At 42.6% G+C, this 20,240-nt stretch overlaps 1 protein-coding gene across 1 annotated transcript; it reads right to left on the reverse strand.

The window, feature by feature from the left end:
- Positions 1 to 9,697: 9,697 nt before the first annotated feature.
- On the reverse strand, positions 9,698 to 12,956 carry thy1 (Thy-1 cell surface antigen). The gene is made up of 4 exons (XM_071205465.1): positions 12,914 to 12,956; positions 12,319 to 12,362; positions 11,897 to 12,223; positions 9,698 to 11,810 (listed from the first exon to the last, which is right to left on the reverse strand). The coding sequence occupies exons 2-4, from the start codon at positions 12,347 to 12,349 to the stop codon at positions 11,704 to 11,706; spliced, it is 465 nt and encodes a 154-aa protein (XP_071061566.1). The 5' UTR covers positions 12,350 to 12,362; positions 12,914 to 12,956; the 3' UTR covers positions 9,698 to 11,703.
- Positions 12,957 to 20,240: the final 7,284 nt, after the last annotated feature.

Genomic DNA, 20,240 nt, shown 5'->3' on the forward strand with positions numbered 1-20,240 from the left:
TATTAATGTTTGCATGACATTAGTTATTTATATTTTGATATCACTTAACTATACGTTTAATACATTTAAGTCAAGCTAAGGTACATGTGATGGTAGCTAGTTAGTGCTCTTACCTGTGAGGCCTCCTCCATACAGCATAATAACCAGACTGTATCATTAAAACTAAGTACCAGTTCTAGATCCTTGACTTTAGACAAACAATTCAAAAGACAAAATGTATTTAAAGACCAATCTTTATTTGAAGGTGCCTCTTAACCTGAGATATTAGTTATACAGTAATAGTATTGACAATCTAAAAAAACGGAGCAACTCAACAGTCAACTTTATGTTTCTTATTTTCTAAAGCATTTATTATTTTCATTTTCCCCCTCTCATATTCAGTGTGGACGGATTGAGACAGCCTGGTGTCCAGAGAGCAGCAGAGACTTCAGGGAGAAACCTCTGTGTGATGGACGTCCTGTCTGTTGGTTTGGAGAGGACTGAGGGTCTTTCCTCTGCGAGGAGGACCAGGGCTGATGGAGGAGCCCATGCTGGGCAAAGCTGATACCAACTGCACAGGCCTAGTCTGTCACGTTATTTGACTAAATGTGTTTACTTATACATTTAATAGGTTTACACCTTCTGTCCATATGTGCTTTTTATTTAAAATATTTGATTAACTTTTGGTTCACATTTCAATAAATTGTATTTGTATCCTTTTGTCCATTATTCTTACTGAAAATGTTAGATTACACATTCACATCTGACTGAAGATTGGCCCCATTTATTTGTGATGTTGCAAACTCTGCGGTACAAGGCACAAGTGATGTGAAGCTCATAAAGTGAGGCACATAGAAATAATCAGCGGATGGAGTGTAGATGTGGAAATAGCTGCATTCGATCAGCTGACTGTTTTTACAATAAAAGTAGTTTCTTAGTGAATGTCCTGTCCTGTACTGGTCTTAAAATCTCATAATATCAGCTTTTAATGATCCTCGTGGATGTTCTTCTTGACCCTCAGAGAAGGAGAAAATGTTGTGTCTTTCAGGCATGTCCTTTCCTAACAAAAATGACAGGAAACATAAAACATATTATTGCAGAACAAGTGTGTTATTTATGAAAGCGGTGTGTTTGTGTGTTATGGGGCTGTAGATATAATTATTTTGTAATTGTAATGTTTTTATTTTATTTTAACAGTGAGCAATCAGATTATGAATGAACAGTATGAAGTTCATCAACATTGAAATATATGTTATTATCAAAATAATATTTAACTGTTACAAAACGTAGTGCAACTGTAGAAGCTTGCTCTGTTGTCTCACTGAAAGAATAACTTTTACCACGTTTTTTACAGACAATATTGAGAGATAAATAGTAGCAGTACTCACTGTGTTAAATATCTTTGCCTTCAATACATTAAATTAGAAAGCTGACAAAGTCATATTGCTAAATATCTAAATGTAACTTTTTGCATGGAAAAAACCCTCAACTTAACTGATGTGTAGGTGATCTGGTATTTAGTATTGTTTATTGGAATGTATATCAGTGTATTCAAGTCAATACTTCATTCATTTAAACCAATATCTTTCTTGATTCTTTGTACAGTATGAAAAAAGAGTCTTAGTACCTGTGCTGAAGTTCACTGCTGTGAGGAGTCCAGTTCTGTCTCTCACTCTCTGGTCCAGCCTGTCTGCATCACCTGGACACCTTAAACAAACAGATATATATATATATGTAAAGTACCATGTGTACAAACAATATAACTGATTCTCTTCTGTTGAACATGTTGGATTGTGTATTGTCCGAGTTAGGGTCCTTTTTATTTTACTGTAACTTTGGAAGTTGTGTTACCAATGCTTACTGTTTATTTGATACCCATTTGGTAATGCAATTAATAAAAACAACAAGGTTTGGGTTCGTTCTTCAGATGACTGTGACGTTAACGTGTAAGCTCAATAATGAACTCCAGCTCAACCAACCATATTGTAATATCTAAGTAATCATCTTGAAATATGACATTAATAATTGTAATATACACACATCTTATTGTGAGGTTGATTTCACATACACTACTTCGACATTAGCTTGTCTACATACTTGAGCATAGCCAATTTAAATTAACCTTAGATGCATCCAGTTCTACCTACATAATAAAATATCTCTAAGTTACAAGGATGTAACCTTATTTTATAAACCTCAAACAGAAGCCGTTTGTTCAACAGTATTATCCCACTTAACACTTGTCTATTTCGTTTTAACCTTTATATATACAGTCTATGATTTTAACTTGGAGGCTACGATTAGCATCGTTAGCACCGATGTAGCTACCACTAGCTTACATGCTAACCCAAGCCTTACCATTCATTACGTAGCTGATTAAAATCATTAACACATAAATAAAGCACTCGAATTGTACTTACCGCATTCATGCACCGTCTGTTTTAACCGCAGAGCGAGTCACAATAGTCCGATATATAAGCATGAAGAACAAACAACCACGGCCGGCTACAAGTTGTGTTTCCTGGATGAGCTGAGCAGGCAGAGTCCCTGTAGCTAGCTTCACGGAGCAGCTAGCAGAGAGACAAGAAGCTAACAGCGGCAGGCACTTGACAGAGCCGTCACTCAATGTGACCACGCCCTAATTTATGTACAAACTTTAAGACCTAATATAAATAAATGGGTCGCGTTAGAAAACAATTCACTCACAGATCCATAATCATGAAGGTGCAATCTAACTATATCGATAATATGTAAAATGTATGGAGCCAGGGGTAGAAACATGTTTTTTTCTGCTGTAAAGTTGGGCATTTTAACATGGGGGTCTATGGAAATTGCTCCTTTCTGCAGCCATCGCCTATCGGCCAATATATGAACTGCAGTGTGTGGCACTTCCGTATTGGCTTCCCGGCTCTTCCCCAGAGTTTGCCGCTTGGTGTCATCACGTGGTATATGTCTCCTCTGGGGTGCAGTTACGGAGCGTCCACACTACAGCTTCAAAAATAGCTTGGAGCTGGGCGTGTCTGGAGCTTGGGGATTTTATTCAAGCAACACGACCAACAACCAATCACATGAATCTCCCGCCCCCGACATACAAAGCAAAAAACCCCGGGGATTTTATGCGAGCAATATATATATAAACTCCCCAAATAGGCGAAAACCTACCAGTTTCCCCGCTGTCTCTGCCACCTCCCTCCATGCCTAGTTCCTCCGGTTTGTATCCCGGTAGGTGAAGAGGGTCTGGTCATACAAAACCGGGTGATTCGCTACGGCGATAGTTAGTTTCTTCTCCGACTTTTTTTGAAATATAGAAATGAACGGCGGGATATCTCTCCCAGCTTAAACGCGGTTTGATTGGCTACGGCTTCAGCTGTCAGATTTTGGGAAACGGGATTTGATTGGCTGGCGCTGGCTACTCCGGCGTCAGAAGTTGAACATCTGAATGGGCAGATTGGAGCTTTCGACGCTGTCAACGCTGTAGTGTAGACGGGCCGTTATGCCGGAGAGCACCGGAACGTCGCTCCGGGACTTCCAAAAATTGCAGTACCCATAAGGAGCCGTACACATGCCGCAGTTGTTGCGTTGCTGTGTCTTTAGTTGTAAGCCCAGTGGCGATCTGTTCATCTGTCATACTGATCACAGTCAATTACTTTGTTCTTATTAGCATCTGGTTAGCTTGCTATGCTAACACATATGAGGGTTTTTCTACAACCAGTCAGGCACATCTTTATATGATCATTATATAGTTATTTAAAAATAAGAGAATAAAGTAAACAGGTATAAATATTATATGACAGTAAAAAAAAGTTGTTATTAATAAACAAGAATACAGTTTGAAAGGGGAGTGATTTGTAAAATATCCATAAAGAAAAATAAAATCTTCTTACAGTTCTGTTTCATATGGATGTTGAGAGATGTATCCATAGATCTCCTAATGTTGCTCTCAAAGTGCACCAGATTGATGCTTTAAAAAAAAAAAATCTTTTCAGACCCCCCCACACTTAAATCATGTTCACATGGATAGGAAACTACATTTGCACAAATGTTGTGTCCAATATCTTTCTGTTTTGGTGGTCATGCCACAACCGTGCACGTGCCGTGCATGCATGTGTGAGTCATGGTAAGATATCTGGATTAAGAGGTTACTTTTTCTTTGCACAGCATGAAAGAAAGGCCAAATGAATGGGCTGTGATTTTAGTATTTTTAAGCAGAGGTCAATCATTTGTACGGCCCTCGGAGGAAGTTGGAAACATGTAAATGGCCCTTGAGAGGAAAAAGGTTCCCCACCCCTGATTTAGACATTCTGCCCTATACTTTATAGACAGGTAAGGGTTTCAACATTTTCCAGGATTTCAATACTTTGATTGAATACATTAATCAGTTCTTTACACATGGTGCTCTTTTTAGACTACCTTTCCATGGGCCGGAGGAACAGGACAAGGTCAGTGTGCAAAAAGGTACACGTCCCACCATCCGGGACGTGTTATTTACAATATCGGACAAGTAGATCTTTCAATTGACTTGTCCGGCGGACAAGTGACGTTTTTCGACCTGATTTATTGACAAATTATTGATACATTCAGTTTACAAAAGGCAGAACTCATTCGCAAATTGTACGTGTCCGACATTGTTCGTTTAGAAGTGTTAGTTTCGGTTCTGCTTGTCGATTCCTAAGGAAATGCATCTCGCCGCTTTCTGTACAGTTACGGCCCGTCTACACTACAGCGTCGAGAGCTCCAAGCAGCTCCAAGCTGCCCATTCACTTTCAATGGGGTGACGTCACGTAGCCGCGCTTTTTCGCCGAACTGAATTGTGGGTAGCAGAGCGAGGCGTCTCACGGAGCGTCCACACTACAGCTCCAAAAATAGCTTGGAGCTGGGCGTGTCTGGAGCTTGGGGATTTTATTCAAGCAACACGGCCAACAACCAATCACATGAATCTCCCGCCCCCGACATACAAAGCAAAAACCCCCGGGGGTTTTATGCGAGCAATATATATATAAACTCCCCAAACAGGCGAAAACCTACCAGTTTCTCCCACTGTCTCTGCCACCTCCCTCCATGCCTGGTTCCTCCGGTTTGTATCCCGGGAGGTGAAGAGGGTCTGGTCATACAAAACCGGGTGATTCGCTACGGCGATTGGCTGATTGGCTAGCGCTTCAGCTGTCAGATTTTGGGAAACGGGATTTGATTGGCTGGCGCTGGCTACTCCGGCGTCCAGGCGACCAGAAGTTGAACAATGTTCAACTTCTGGTCGCCTGGGTCGCCTGAGACGCCTCGCTCTGCTACCCACAATTCAGTTCGGCGAAAAAGCGCGGCTACGTGACGTCACCCCATTGAAAGTGAATGGGCAGCTTGGAGCAGCTTGGAGCAGCTTGGAGCTTTCGACGCTGTAGTGTAGACGGGCCGTCAGGCGACCCAGGCGACCAGAAGTTGAACATTGTTCAACTTCTGGTCGCCTGGACGCCGGAGTAGCCAGCGCCAGCCAATCAAATCCCGTTTCCCAAAATCTGACAGCTGAAGCGCTAGCCAATCAAACCGCGTCTAAGCTGGGAGAGATATCCCGCCGTTCATTTCTATATTTCAAAAAAAGTCGGAGGAGAAACTAACTATCGCCATAGCAAATCACCCGGTTTTGTATGACCAGACCCTCTTCACCTCCCGGGATACAAACCGGAGGAACCAGGCATGGAGGGAGGTGGCAGAGACAGTGGGGGAAACTGGTAGGTTTTCGCCTGTTTGGGGAGTTTATATATATATTGCTCGCATAAAATCCCCGGGGGTTTTTGCTTTGTATGTCGGGGGCGGGAGATTCATGTGATTGGTTGTTGGCCGTGTTGCTTGAATAAAATCCCCAAGCTCCAGACACGCCCAGCTCCAAGCTATTTTTGGAGCTGTAGTGTGGACGCTCCGTTAGACGGGGGCGGAGCGGGGCGGGAAGTGTAGCACAGTGGCAGGCTTGGGAAGCAACACTCGGTTCCGAGTAGGAACAAATAACAATTTTTCCGGTACCGGGATTAATAAGAGTTGTGAGGACAGGAGGCGAGGCCGAGCCCCGCGGACTGCAGCTCTCTCTATGCTCCGTATCAGCTGATCGCGCTGCTCCGTGCGGCTCAGCGTCTCTCTCTCTCTCTCTCTCTCTCTCTCTCTCTCTCTCTCTCTCTCTCTCTCTCTCTCTCTCTCTCTCTCTCTCTCTCTCTCTCTCTCTCTTTCTACACACAGCGGATCCGCTGCCCGTTTAACAGCCTCATCTTTGTCAAACTTTCTTATGTTCTTTCTCTAACACGTAATGAAGGTTATTAAGCGTTTTAACTCCTGTGTTGTTAATATTAACCACCATTTCAAGCAGCCTCCCTGTCTGTCCTCGCGCTGTCCTCACATCCCCGGACCCTCGGAGGAGCAGGATGTCAGTATTGTTTATGAAGCAGGGTATAGAAAGTACATTATGGAAATGAAAATACTATTTCTTTACTTTTACAAACAGTGAGCAGCTGCAGTATGTGTATTGCAGGACGTGTGTAAGCGTGCAAGCGTCTTTGCGTTGTAGAAAAGCGCTAGGCCTATAGGCTATAAATATAATGTATTATTATTATTATTATTATTAGGTTATGTCCTATGTGTGGTTGGACTCTGTCTCACAGGCAGTGTAACATCAGAGGAGACTGGGCCAATTGTACATTCTCAAACTGCACCACTTAGAACTAACTAAACAATGCAGAGATTATTTTTATATAATTGTATTCAATAACCGTAAGAAATTAAACAGTATGTGATTTGTAAATAGGAATACAGATTTGACTTAATGTTTTCATAACTATATTTTTCTCCCAGTTTGTCATGGGACTTATTTTTACCCTCTCAAAGAACCGGAACCGAAAATAACCGGAATCGAAAAGCAGAACCGGAATCGTTAAAATCCAAACGATACCCAACCCTATGTTTGATGCAGTAAAATCTCACTTACGTTAGCGGTGTCATAAAAACCGTGGGAAAATGTAAAATACGATGACGAAGAAGAAGATTCCAGTGGCCCCAATTTTTGTCCATTCTGGACAAGTGAAAAATGTATTCGGACAAGTACATTTCCAAACTCACTTGTCCATGGACAAGTACTCTCTAAAAACTTTTTCTCACACTGAAGGTGTGTGAGGAGTTCCTGGAATATCAGCTGATGGATATCCCCATGCCCCAAGATCCCACCACCTTTAATGTTGAGGAGTTTTGGGGGAGTATGTCCTCAATCAAGTGCAAGGTAAGAAATATTTGGCACCACATGACATACACATAATCAATTGAAATCAAAAGCAAAGCATTTGAGTAATAGAGTCTCTTGGTTCCTTTTTTTAAAGGTGACCGGTTTGAGCCAGTTTGGGAGGCTCACTAAAATAGCTCAACTTGTTCTAGTGCTCCCTCACTCTAATGCCGACGCGGAGAGGGTTGCCACCAACACCTACAACAAAAAACACACACACACACACACACACACACACACACACACACACACACACACACACACACACACACACACACACACACACACACACACACACACACACACACACACACACACACACACATACACACACACACACACACACACACACACACACACACACACACACATCCCTTCACTAAGAATGAAATAAATATGTTTTTATTTGTATGAATTTATGTGTCATTTATCAGATAAGACCACCGTCCCCACCCAAAGCCCCGCCGCTGCCAAAATCTCACTCTGAACTCTGTTCAAAACTTGAGAGCCCTGCATTATTATATTTATCTATTAATATATTTTATATTGTTTTGTTTAATTTATAGTTTACCATTCTTTGTGTATGTCTGTTGGAGGTTGAAAGCAGGCTTGTGCACTTTTTTTAATGTTTTTTTTTGTAATTGTTATTGTAAATGTTGTATTTTTTTATTATTATCATTTTATTATTCATTGTATTTTTTATCATACTTTTTTATTATTATTATTTTGAGTGCATTTATATAATGGTATTTTTTTTTTTTATGTATTTATTACATGTTTTACTTTCTTTTTATTATAATTGGTTGTATAATTGTATTATTATTGTTTTTCTCACACTGAAGGTGTGTGAGGAGTTCCTGGAATATCAGCTGATGGATATCCCCATGCCCCAAGATCCCACCACCTTTAATGTTGAGGAGTTTTGGGGGAGTATGTCCTCAATCAAGTGCAAGGTAAGAAATATTTGGCACCACATGACATACACATAATCAATTGAAATCAAAAGCAAAGCATTTGAGTAATAGAGTCTCTTGGTTCCTTTTTTTAAAGGTGACCGGTTTGAGCCAGTTTGGGAGGCTCACTAAAATAGCTCAACTTGTTCTAGTGCTCCCTCACTCTAATGCCGACGCGGAGAGGGTTGCCACCAACACCTACAACAAAAAAAACACACACACACACACACACACACACACACACACACACACACACACACACACACACACACACACACACACACACACACACACACACACACACACACACACACACACACACACACACACACACACACACACACACACACACACACACACACCACACACACACACACACACACACACACACACACACACACACACACACACACACACACACATCCCTTCACTAAGAATGAAATAAATATGTTTTTATTTGTATGAATTTATGTGTCATTTATCAGATAAGACCACCGTCCCCACCCAAAGCCCCGCCGCTATATTTTATATTGTTTTGTTTAATTTATAGTTTACCATTCTTTGTGTATGTCTGTTGGAGGTTGAAAGCAGGCTTGTGCACTTTTTTTAATGTTTTTTTTTGTAATTGTTATTGTAAATGTTGTATTTTTTTATTATTATCATTTTATTATTCATTGTATTTTTTATCATACTTTTTTATTATTATTATTTTGAGTGCATTTATATAATGGTATTTTTTTTTTTTATGTATTTATTACATGTTTTACTTTCTTTTTATTATAATTGGTTGTATAATTGTATTATTATTGTTTTTATTATTATTCATTTATTTAAATATTAATATTTTATCATCATTATTCCCACACAATTATTGGTTTTTAGTTATTCAATATTTATGTATTTATATAATTTTTTTATTTACTTTAATTGAACTTTTAATTGTTTTATTGTGATTATAATTGTGTATGAATTTATTTTATTATTATTATGTTATTTATTATTATGTTTAGGGTTAAGTTATTATCTGAAAACCATATGAAATCTGTCATAATATAATGAAAAAAACAATGCGCCAATATGGCAATGAATACAACTTAATTATTACATTACTAGTATTACCATTACTTTTATTGTGGGCTATAAAACCTTATAATAGGAACAATATTAGGTTACATTGCCATTTTTGTATTAATTTGGACTACAATAAATGCATTTGGAATAGTGGTTACTTGCTGTGGATAAATGTAAAATGCACAATTTCTTAACAAAGAATTAAGCTAATCTAATTCAATTGAAAGTTCTTATATAATCCGTACAAATCCCACACACAGCACACACACAGTACATCAGATATTCACAAACTTCTGGCAATATAGTTTATCAACAAACCTCCAGAAAATAGTGAACACATGAAGAAAAATGTTGCTTTGCACAGACAAATGATAATATTGCTGTATAAAGTTTATTGCATAATTTCAGGATAGTTGTGGTATTCAGCAGCTCTCATTTGTAAAGACTGTACTCCAGCCATTGAGGTAAACCATTTTCAGGATATTGTAAAAACACAGACACATTCCTTTAGCCTGTGTAATGCAGTCTTTTTCAAATTGCATGCTGAAAATGTCAAAAACCCACTGCTCAGACACATTTCTCAGCTTTGCATTTTTTTGAAATTCTGGTATTTCCGTATTTCCTCATGTCTGCAATTCCTCTTTCTTGTTGACACTTTTGCAAGTACAATCCTGTGTCACCCAGTGCTTCCCTCTGCAGGAAACCAACAGCATAGCAGACATACTAACTGCACATGCACAGTCGAGATCATGCATAAACATGTGTCGGTTAGCTTCATTATTAAGCGTGTTTCTACTTTAATGCTGTTACAGTTTATTGTCATTATACGGTACATAGTACAGCAGTGCTCTTCAGTGCATTTAAATGATTGTGCTCTGGCTACACACCACCTACTCAACTATATACACAAGTACAAATCCTTAAGACAAGACACTGCACGATATAAAGCATATTCAGCGTATAAATAGAACCATGTGGATCTGACTAAACGTATAGCCTTCAGAAACATACTACTGTATATCAATGACGGCAAGCCTCGGCTGAACATGGATCATGTGTCTCAGGCACAAGTGAAAGGCGAAATAAAAACAGAGTTTGTGTTTTGTTTCTGTTTGTCACAACAATCGAGAGACTGTATGCATCGTCTCCTTAGACTAGTAGAGTAGATAGAAACTTTATTGCTCATGCATACATTAGAAGTCAGTCAAAACCAGTTTTAAAAGGGCCCTATTCTGCTCATTTGAGGTTCATATTTGTATGTTGTGTCTCTCCTGGGACATGTCTCCATGCTTTAATGTTCAAAAGGCTCTTTATTTTCTCATACTGCCTGTAGCTGCAGCACCTCTTGTCACCCTCTGTCTGAAACCAGAGCCCAGTCTGCTCTGATTGGTTAGCTGGCCGGCTCTGTTATGATTGGTCAACCGCTTAGAGATGTCGCGCCCCTTAGCCTATCACATACAATGTGTGGAGCCCTTGCCAATAGCAGCGCTAGTCTTACATAGTGATGTCTCTATGTTACGGAAGAAAACGAAATAATTCGATGTAGGCGTTTCAGGCGGGGGGGGGTGTGGGAGTGAATCTCCCTCTGGAGGGAACTTTGGGATTTTAGACATTTAGCAGACCATTTACATGCATGAAAACCCATACAAAACACGATAGGAAAGGGAAACCCAATAAAGTACAATAGGGCCCCTTTAAAGTTTTTGTTTCTCTGCTTGTCATGAGATGAATCCCTGCCAAAGCTATCTGTGTTGCCCTACCCAGTTCCTATCGACTGATACAACACAATCTGCCCCTGTTAGCCTGTGTGGCACAAGGTCGCCTCTGTCTGCCCTCATCATGCCAAGAAGGACTCACAGGGGACAGATTTCATTCAAGCAAAATAGATTGCTCACTTCAAAGAGTGATGATAGTCAGCAATAATGTCACATTGCGGAGCTTAACGCTGCATCACTTCTGAGCTCCCCAAATTGTAATTCCTCGCTGGGTAATCCGTTTTCATCTCTCTGTAAAACCCCCTCTTAGTCGCTGTCCTCATAGATAATTATTTCTTGTTATTAAGACTGAAGGCTAAAGCTCTTTAAATTACATTGAATAACTTCTAAATTATTGAATGTAAATATTAAATATTACAGAATATAGACTTTCCATTTAAGTCACATTCATGCATTTTACTCATCACCCTGTTAATGATGTATGTCAGAAATGCATCCAACAGATTTCTACTGCACTTTGCAATAACTGTGTATATGTGAGAGTACTGTAGAGTATAATGCAGTAGTACATGTGCTTAGTATTGTGCATGATGCAGGCCTGCGTGACATACCAAATCTACACTATACGTTCATTCACTTCAGCTTATTGCACTTTGTGCATACACACAACTTCAGTCACCAGTCACCGGATGAGTATGGGTGCAGTGTTAACGTATGCAGCAGTTTGGCGACTCGTTCACAGCCAGTGAATATCCAGCAGCATCGGAAGTGTCATCAAGGTCAGCATCAGGCCACTGCAGCTTTGAAATAGGACACTCCACGCAGAGCAAGGGAGGAGGAGCTCTGCAATAAGAACAATTATACAGGTTTGTTTTGCAGTCACTCAAAATGTTTTATTTGTTCCAAAACAATGACTGCGAGCAGCTTACTTTTGAAGACCACTGAGGTTTTGGTTGCTGTGGCACCCGTGTCTGCAAGTTTGATGCTGCAGGTGAAGTTGGACTTGCCGTTGGGCAGGTTTTTAAACAGCAGGCGACAGATGTTGCCAGGGAAGATGCGGGCCCTGGCTTTCTTCTTGAAGGGGGCATGCTGCTCCTCGTCCGGGTCCGTGGTGTCAAAGAGTCGCTCCCCGTTTGTGTACTTGCAATAAGGTGTTGGTGACTCAGCGGGAACCGCATATTTGCAATCCATCCTGAGGTGGTGCTCATCTATTGAGCAGTAGTTCAACTGAATCACCTTCTGGGCTGACGCAAAGCCTTTGTGGAGTTTAAAACACAGAGAAGAACTCACTCAGGTTAGAAAATGAATTTATTATGTCCTCTCTTAACATTATGAAAAACAATGATCTTACCAAAAAGTAAAATTGTGGAAAGGAACAACATTCTCCCAATTGCCCTGCACAAAAAAGGAAGGCACAAGAAAATAAAAATATTCACCACGCAATTATAAACCGAAACAAACAGCAAGCTATTTATTTGGCTGTCACGTCTTTACATTATTGAGGTTTGAATCACATACAGCTGACTGTGCTTAAAGAGAAGGGTCAGATTTCATGAATAACACACTTAACTGCGGAGGTTACTGTAGAAAAGTCACTGTACCATAATACTGAGTACAAGACAGCCTCACTGTTTTACGCTGCAAAGAGATGAACTGCAAACTTCTCTGGTGACTTGCCAGCACTGACACATTTCTGAGCTTAACCCCCCTCGAGAACAATGCTCTGATTCCTTGCCTACTTGTATTAAATATGTTAAGAAAATACACATAAACCAGTTCATCTCTTTCTGATTGCTTGATGCAGAGCGTCTCCCGCCTTCATACCAATATTTGCTTTAGTGCTGCTTCCAGTGTCAGAGCTAACATTTCATCCAGACTGCAATGCACAGTTCAATGTTTAATCAAAGCTCAGATCCAGCTAATAACAGTATATGAATCATTCTCACCTTGTCTGATGCAGTTTGAGCTTCCCTCAGTGCTCTGCAGTGTGATGCCAGGGGTAGATACAGTAGAGGTCGGCTTATAGAAGAAACAGAGGAGAGAGGGAGGGGAGTGGGACAGAGAGGGAGGGGAGTAGGCAGAGAGAAGGGGGGAGAAAATGCTGCTCCAGTGGACTTTGGGGACATTTCTCAGTATTGTATAATAATTTGTATTGATTTCTGCACTCTGTTTTACCACAGGACAGAGGATCGCATGTCAATACACACACCGTGGCCTCATTTGGAAGGATTTAATTTGATCTGAATGAGAAAGAAAAAGGAAATGTTGTGACGAGGGTTTGATTATCTGAGACACCTCAGCAGCTGTTCGACATTTCCTCATTCAGTGTGGGAGTACTAAACGTGTCAGCACTTTCTCAGCTACTTTTGCCAGCATAAATTAAAAATATATACATATTAAACACACATTTACAGATAATTCCTTTCACCTAATGTATTGGAAATCTGTACTACATTTACTCCTGCATACAATACAAAAACACACCATAAAAGAAAACAATAGAATATACATGGGTTTGACGTTTGAGTATTCTGAAATCGCTTATCGTTAATAACTTCAATAATATTACATTAAAATAGTAAAAGTGGTCTATACCAAAGTTGTGGCTGATCAGTACAGCCCATTTACTTTATATAAGAGGTGGACCTCACTGTGATGACACCCATCGGTTGGTGGACTGGTTTTAGCAGCCTAAAGTTTGGCGTTTAAGGGTCGGCCATCTTGGTTATTGGGTATAATAATGTTGGTTTGTGGTGGTCGTGTTTAGATTTGTACAAACTCTCGCTGCCGAGTATCTACAGCAAATACAGGCTTTTGCCGAGCACCAAACTAGATCAAAAATACTAGAGTTTACTCTCATGACCTGAAAGAAGCCATTTCTCATAGCCTTCTTTACTTTTGGACTTCCTTTTTGCAACCAGTCTCGTCACACCCTTGCATGCTCTATTAGAGAAATGCAGGTTTAATGCACTTGCATCGTTTTCTGACCCGGACGTTGCTGGTTGGTACACCCATAATACATTTGAAACGGTGTTAACTTTGGGACAATGTTCAGGTTTGACTGAAACATAGTGGCCCAGGTGAAGTTTACAGCTACAATAGCAGCTATCTGAGGCTTTGCATAGGTGGGTGCATTTCTGTAGTGCCAAGTGGTGCAGTTTGGACATGTGACACATTAATAATTAGTTCTCTTTTAATAGAAAACAGAAAATCAGACATCACTCCCACCTTTGCAGCAGAATGGCACAGGCACTGCACCAGTCCCCATTAGCCTACTGATTCTAAAATGACCCAAAAACGTGAATGCTCAGAGCAGAAGACATTACATGTATATCATGCCCCTAAAAAGCATAAAAGGCCCTCTAAATTCTTTACATTGTTTGTTCTTGTCCAAGTTTTCCTTCTCTCTCTGTGATCATGACACACTGTTGACTTGTGTTTGCATAATAGGACTACATTGCAAGTGTATTCTGTGCGTTTCTTTATCTGAACATGTGAGCAATGCATAGTGGAATAACATGACAACATATTCATCTACATTTTAGAAACTGTGAATATGTCAAATGTTCTGTTACGTTACTTACGAAGAACCAGGTTTTAATCGAGTCAAATCCACTGAGCTAGCTCCACTGAGTCCTCTGTATCATCTCACTGTATCCACTGTATCCTTTTCACACTGCTCATCCATTTTGTCAAGGTCCTTCCTAAGACAGTTGCTGAACTCCTGCCATACTGAGGCAGTCTCCCAGGACACTGACAGAAATGTTGCAGAGCTCTCTGCAGGCACAACCCTCAGCGAGCAAGGAAAGCAGAGGCTACACTGCCTTTAATACACTAACAATACATTTTCTTTTACAATGCTGTCTCCTTCCTTCTAAATACCAGGTGTAGTGAGCCCTGCCAAAAGGGTTCATTAGAGATTCTGTAGCAGCTCCTCTGCTGGATGCTGATGTTGATACACTGCAGGTGAAACACAGCAATTCCTCTTCAAAGATGTGCGCTACACTATTATACTAAACAATCCTTATAGTGTCAAACTACACCAAGTATCGATTCAGACTTTAAATCCGTGCATTTTCCATTATATTTCAACTGAAACGCTGTTTAGCAAAGAATAATGTGTGCATTTATAAGAAATCTTTTGAATATATCAGCGTTGACCAGCAAAACATTGTGGTTCCATTTCTGCATGATTGATTTCCCATTACATATAAATCACTTTTATTTTTAATACAATGATCTTAAAGCAATTTGCTGCTGCAGACGTTCCTCTCTGCAAAGTGTGTGGAAAGTCTGATGGTCCAAAAAGCAGACTGTGTCCTTTAATAAGCAATTACTTATATCATTGATCAGGTATCCTAACAAAAGACTGACTGCATTATCATAAATTGCTAACATGGCCCATTCACTGTTTTTCACCATGTCTCCTACTTTTGAGCGTCTTATTTCTCTTGCATGTTTAATTTGTATCTCTATAAGGATTGTACGAGGATTTTCTTTAATCAGTAATTGTTTTTTTGGGCTGTGTGTGTAACTTTAATGCCATGTCCCATTTTAAACACGTTGGAATTAATTCACAAAAAATCACTCCCTTCGGCTATTAAATAAAACTATGGTCCATTTGAATATTAAACAAGAACAGATCAAATGTTGTAAGTCTCTGTCTGTTATCAGACCAATATTGCAGTGTGAAAACTATTGCAGAGGTCAGAAATATAACCTTTCAATATGCTTAAAGGCCCTGTCACACTGTCCCGAAATTGACACCCGATGGACACACGATAAAGGAAATGTTCAAATTCGGCTGTGATCGTAGCAACATCGGGCCATTCGTGAGGGCATCTAAGCCATCGTACGACCGCCGGTGGAGTTTCTCAGGCTCCGGCAGCAACTTCGTGAGCGGCAACTTCATTTCATCTTCATGTTATCATCGGTGCATTCACATTCACTCTGATCGGGGCAAATGCCCGATGGCACCGATGATAACAAGATGCCCTCACGATGGCCTTACGAAGGGCAAAATGGACACACGAATTCAACACGAAAATGAACCTTCGCAAGGTCCTCCGGCAATTTTTTGGCATGCCAAAGATTTTGCCTCCGCTCACGAAGTTGCTGCCGGAGCCTGAGAAACTCCGCCGGCGGTCATACGAAGGCTTAAGATGCCCTCACGAACGGCCCGATGTTTCTACGATCACAGCCGAATTTGAACATTTCCTTTATCGTGTGTCCATCGGGTTGTTTTATTGCACAACAAAATCATGTAAATATATTATGGAAATAACCCAATTTGTGTTCTGTGAAACTAAAAAGGATATAATATATTATTTTGAAGGACAGTTGACAGGAAATTGTGTCAACATTACGGAGAAAACGTAATATTTTCTACATATAAAGACGGATAAAGTAAAGAACAAAGTCTGAAGATATCAGTACAGTATCATAGTACTGTAACATAATTGTTTTTGGTACTTTCATTGCAGTTGTATGTCTTAAATGTAATGTAAATGTTGCCTTCGTGTGTGGTTCGGGGCCATCTTCGTGCGAAATTCACAATTCCATATTCGTGTGTCCATCGGGTGTCAATTTCGGGACAGTGTGACAGGGGCTTAAACACTCCACAGGCCTTTAGTCGATGAATGGTATGAAAGTGGAGAGAAGACATTTAGAAATAAAGTTATCTAAAAAAAACTCTGATTGGGGTATGTAATTTATTTGAGAAACACTTGTTGTTATATTGCATGGAATGCTCTTAAAGGTGGGGTAGGTAAGTTTCAGAAACCGGCTCGAGATACACTTGTTGTTATATTCCATGGAATGCTCTTAACAGTCGATATAAGGAAGTGGCAGATTTTCTCAGGTTGTGTATTTTCAAATTCTAGCGATCTCGAGCCGGTTTCTCAAACTTACCTACCCCACCTTTAACATCCCGATAGCAATGAATATATTAAATGCTTTGACAATAAATACATAAAAAAATTAATCTGTGGAAGCCGTGGCGCTGTAAAAAGCACGACCAATCACCTGAGCCGGCCCGGCTAAAATAACTAGGAAGTGGCAGATTTCTTCCGGCTGTGTATTTTTAAATTCTAGCGCACTCGAGCTGGTTTCTCCAAAATTACATACCCCACCTTTAAGTGAAATTACGTTTGAATATCCTTTCACCACACCTTTCTTTTTACACTAGATGCAGGGCCGTTTCTTCCTATAGGCGGATTATGCGGCGGGCCCCACGGCCACTAGGGGGCCCCCAAGCTGAAAGTATTTATTTTTATTTTATTCATCCAAAAAACTAAAAAAGTATAATTCATACACACATCCATCCATCCATCTTCTCCCGCTTATCCGTAGTCGGGTCGCGGGGGTAGCAGTTCCAGCAGAGAGCCCCAAACTTTCTTTTCCCTGGCCACATCAACCAGCTCTGACTGGGGGATCCCAAGGCGCTCCCAGGCCAGCGAAGAGATATAGTCCCTCCACCTGGTCCTAGGTCTACCCCTTGGTCTCTTCCCAGCTGGACGTGCCTGGAACACCTCCCAAGAGAGGCGCCCAGGTGGCATCCTTACTAGGTGCCCGAACTACCTCAACTGGCTCCTTTTGACACGAAGGAGGAGCGGTTCAACTCCGAGTCCCTCCCGGATGACTGCACTTCTCACCTTATCCCTAAGGGAGACACCAGCCACCCTGCGGAGAAAACCCATCTCGGCCGCTTGTATCTGCAACCCCCTTCTTTCGGTCATGACCCATCCTTCATGACCATAGGTGAGGGTAGGAACGAAAATGGCCCGGTAGACAGAGAGCTTTGCCTTCTGGCTCAGCTCTCTTTTCGTCACAACGGTGCGGTAAAGCGACTGCAGTACCGCTCCTGCTGTTCCGATTCTCCGGCCCATCTCACGCTCCATTGTTCCCTCACTCGAGAACAAGACCCCGAGATACTTGAACACCTTCACTTGGACAGTCGATCGGTTTCCTGCTGAGAACCATGGCCTCAGATTTGGAGGTGCTGATCCTCATCCCAGCCGCTTCACACTCGGTTGCGTACCGATCCAGTGAGTGCTGAAGATCGCAGACCGATGAAGCCATCAGAACCACATCATCTGCAAAAAGCAGTGGTGCAATCCTTAGTCCACCGAACTGCAGACCCCCTCCCCCATGACTACGCCTCGAAATCCGATCCATGTATATTACAAACAGGATTGGTGACAAAGTGCAGCCCTGGCGGAGGCCAACCCTCACCGGAAATGGGTCCGACTTACTGCAGAGGACCCGGACACAGCTCTCGCTTTGGGAGTACAGAGATTGGATGGCCCTGAGCAGAGACCCCCTCACCCCATACTCCCGCAGCACCTCCCACAGTAACTCCCTGGGAACTCAGTCATACGCCTTCTCCAAGTCTACAAAACACATGTAGACCGGATAAGCGTACTCCCAGGCCCCCTCCAGGATCCTTGCGAGAGTAAAAAGCTGATCCATCGTTCCACGACCAGGACGGAATACGCATTGTTCCTCCTCAATCTGAGGTTCTACAATCGGCCTGACCCTCCTTTCGAGTACCTTAGAGTAAACTTTCCCGGGGAGGCTGAGTAGTGTGATGCCTCTGTAATTGGCACACACCCTCTGATCCCCCTTTTTGAAAAGGGGAACCACCACCGCGGTCTGCCTATCCTTCGGTACTGTTTCCGACTTCCACGCAACGTTGATGAGACGTGTCAACCATGACAGTCCCTCAACACCCAGAGCCTTCAGCATTTCCGGGCGGATCTCATCCACCCCCGGGGCTTTGCCACTGTGGAGTTGTTTGACGACCTCAGTGACCTCCCCCCGGGAGATTGGTGTTGATCCCCCGTCATACTCCAGCTCTGCCTCTAACATAGAGTGCGGAGTTGTCGGGTTCAGGAGTTCCTCAAAGTGTTCCTTCCAACGCCCTAACACTCCATCAGTTGAGGTCAACAACGTCCCATCCTTACTGTACACAGCTTGAATGGTCCCCTGCTTCCCCCTCCTGAGGTGTCGGACAGTTTTCCAGAACAACTTTGGTGCCGCCCGAAAGTCCTTTTCCATGTCTTCTCTGAACTTCTCCCACACCCGCTGCTTTGCCTCGGCCACGTATGAGGCTGCTGCCCTTCGGGCCTGTCGGTACCTTGCAACTGCCTCGGGAGTCCCCCGGATAACAAATCCCTGAAGGCCTCCTTCTTCAGTCGGACGGCTTCCCTGACCACCGGTGTCCACCAGGAGGTTCGAGGGTTACCGCCCCTTGAGGCACCTAGGACCTTGAGACTGCAGCTCCCCACCGCGGCTTCGGCAATAGAGGCTTTGAACACCGACCACTCTGGTTCAATGTCCCCAACCTCCACAGGAATGCCCGAAAAGCTCCGCCGGAGGTATGAGTTGAAGGCCTCCTGAACTTGGGCCTCCTCCAGACGTTCCCAGTTCACCCGAACTACACGTTTGGGCTTACCAGGTCTATCCAGAGGCTTCCCCCGCCACTCGACCCAACTCACCACCAGATCGTGATCAGTTGACAACTCCGCCCCTCTCTTTACCCGAGTGTCCAAAACATACGGCGTACACTTATGAGCATCCTTATGTTCGAACATGGTGTTTGTTATGGCCAATCCATGACTAGCACAGAAGTCCAGTAACAAACCACCACTTCGGTTCAGATCAGGGGGGCCATTCCTCCCCATCACGCCCCCCCAAGTGTCTCCATCATTGCCCACATGTGCGTTGAAGTCTCCCAGCAAGATTAAAGAGTCCCAACCAGATCCAACTGGTAACGCTCCACCTCCCGCACAAGCTCCGGCTCCTTCCCCCCCCAGAGAGGTGACATTCCACGTCCCCAAAGCCAGCTTCTGCCGCCCGGGTCTGGTCCGTCGAGACCCTCTGCTTTCACTGCCACCCTTCTGGCAGCGCACCCGACCCCATCGCTGTTTCCCGTAGGTGGTGGGCCCGCGGGACGGAGAAGCGGAGGTGTTGCCCACGTAGCCTTTTCGGGCTGTGCCCAGCCAGGCTCCGTGGCAAGCCCGGCCACCAGACGCTCGCAGACGAGTCCTCCTTCTGGGCCTGGCTCCAGAAAGGGACCCCGGGCTTCCTCCGGGCCGGGTATCCTCACTTCCTGTGTCGTCTTTCATGAGATCTTTTGAACCAATCTTAGTCTGGCCCCTTGCCTGAGACCAATTTGCCATGGGAGACCCTACCAGGAACACAAGGTTCCAGACAACACAGCCCCCAGGTTCATCAGGGCACACAAACCTCTCTACCATGGTAAGGTGCTGG

The sequence above is a fragment of the Pseudochaenichthys georgianus genome, chromosome 14, assembly GCF_902827115.2.
Source record: "Pseudochaenichthys georgianus chromosome 14, fPseGeo1.2, whole genome shotgun sequence".
Lineage (NCBI taxonomy): Eukaryota > Metazoa > Chordata > Actinopteri > Perciformes > Channichthyidae > Pseudochaenichthys > Pseudochaenichthys georgianus.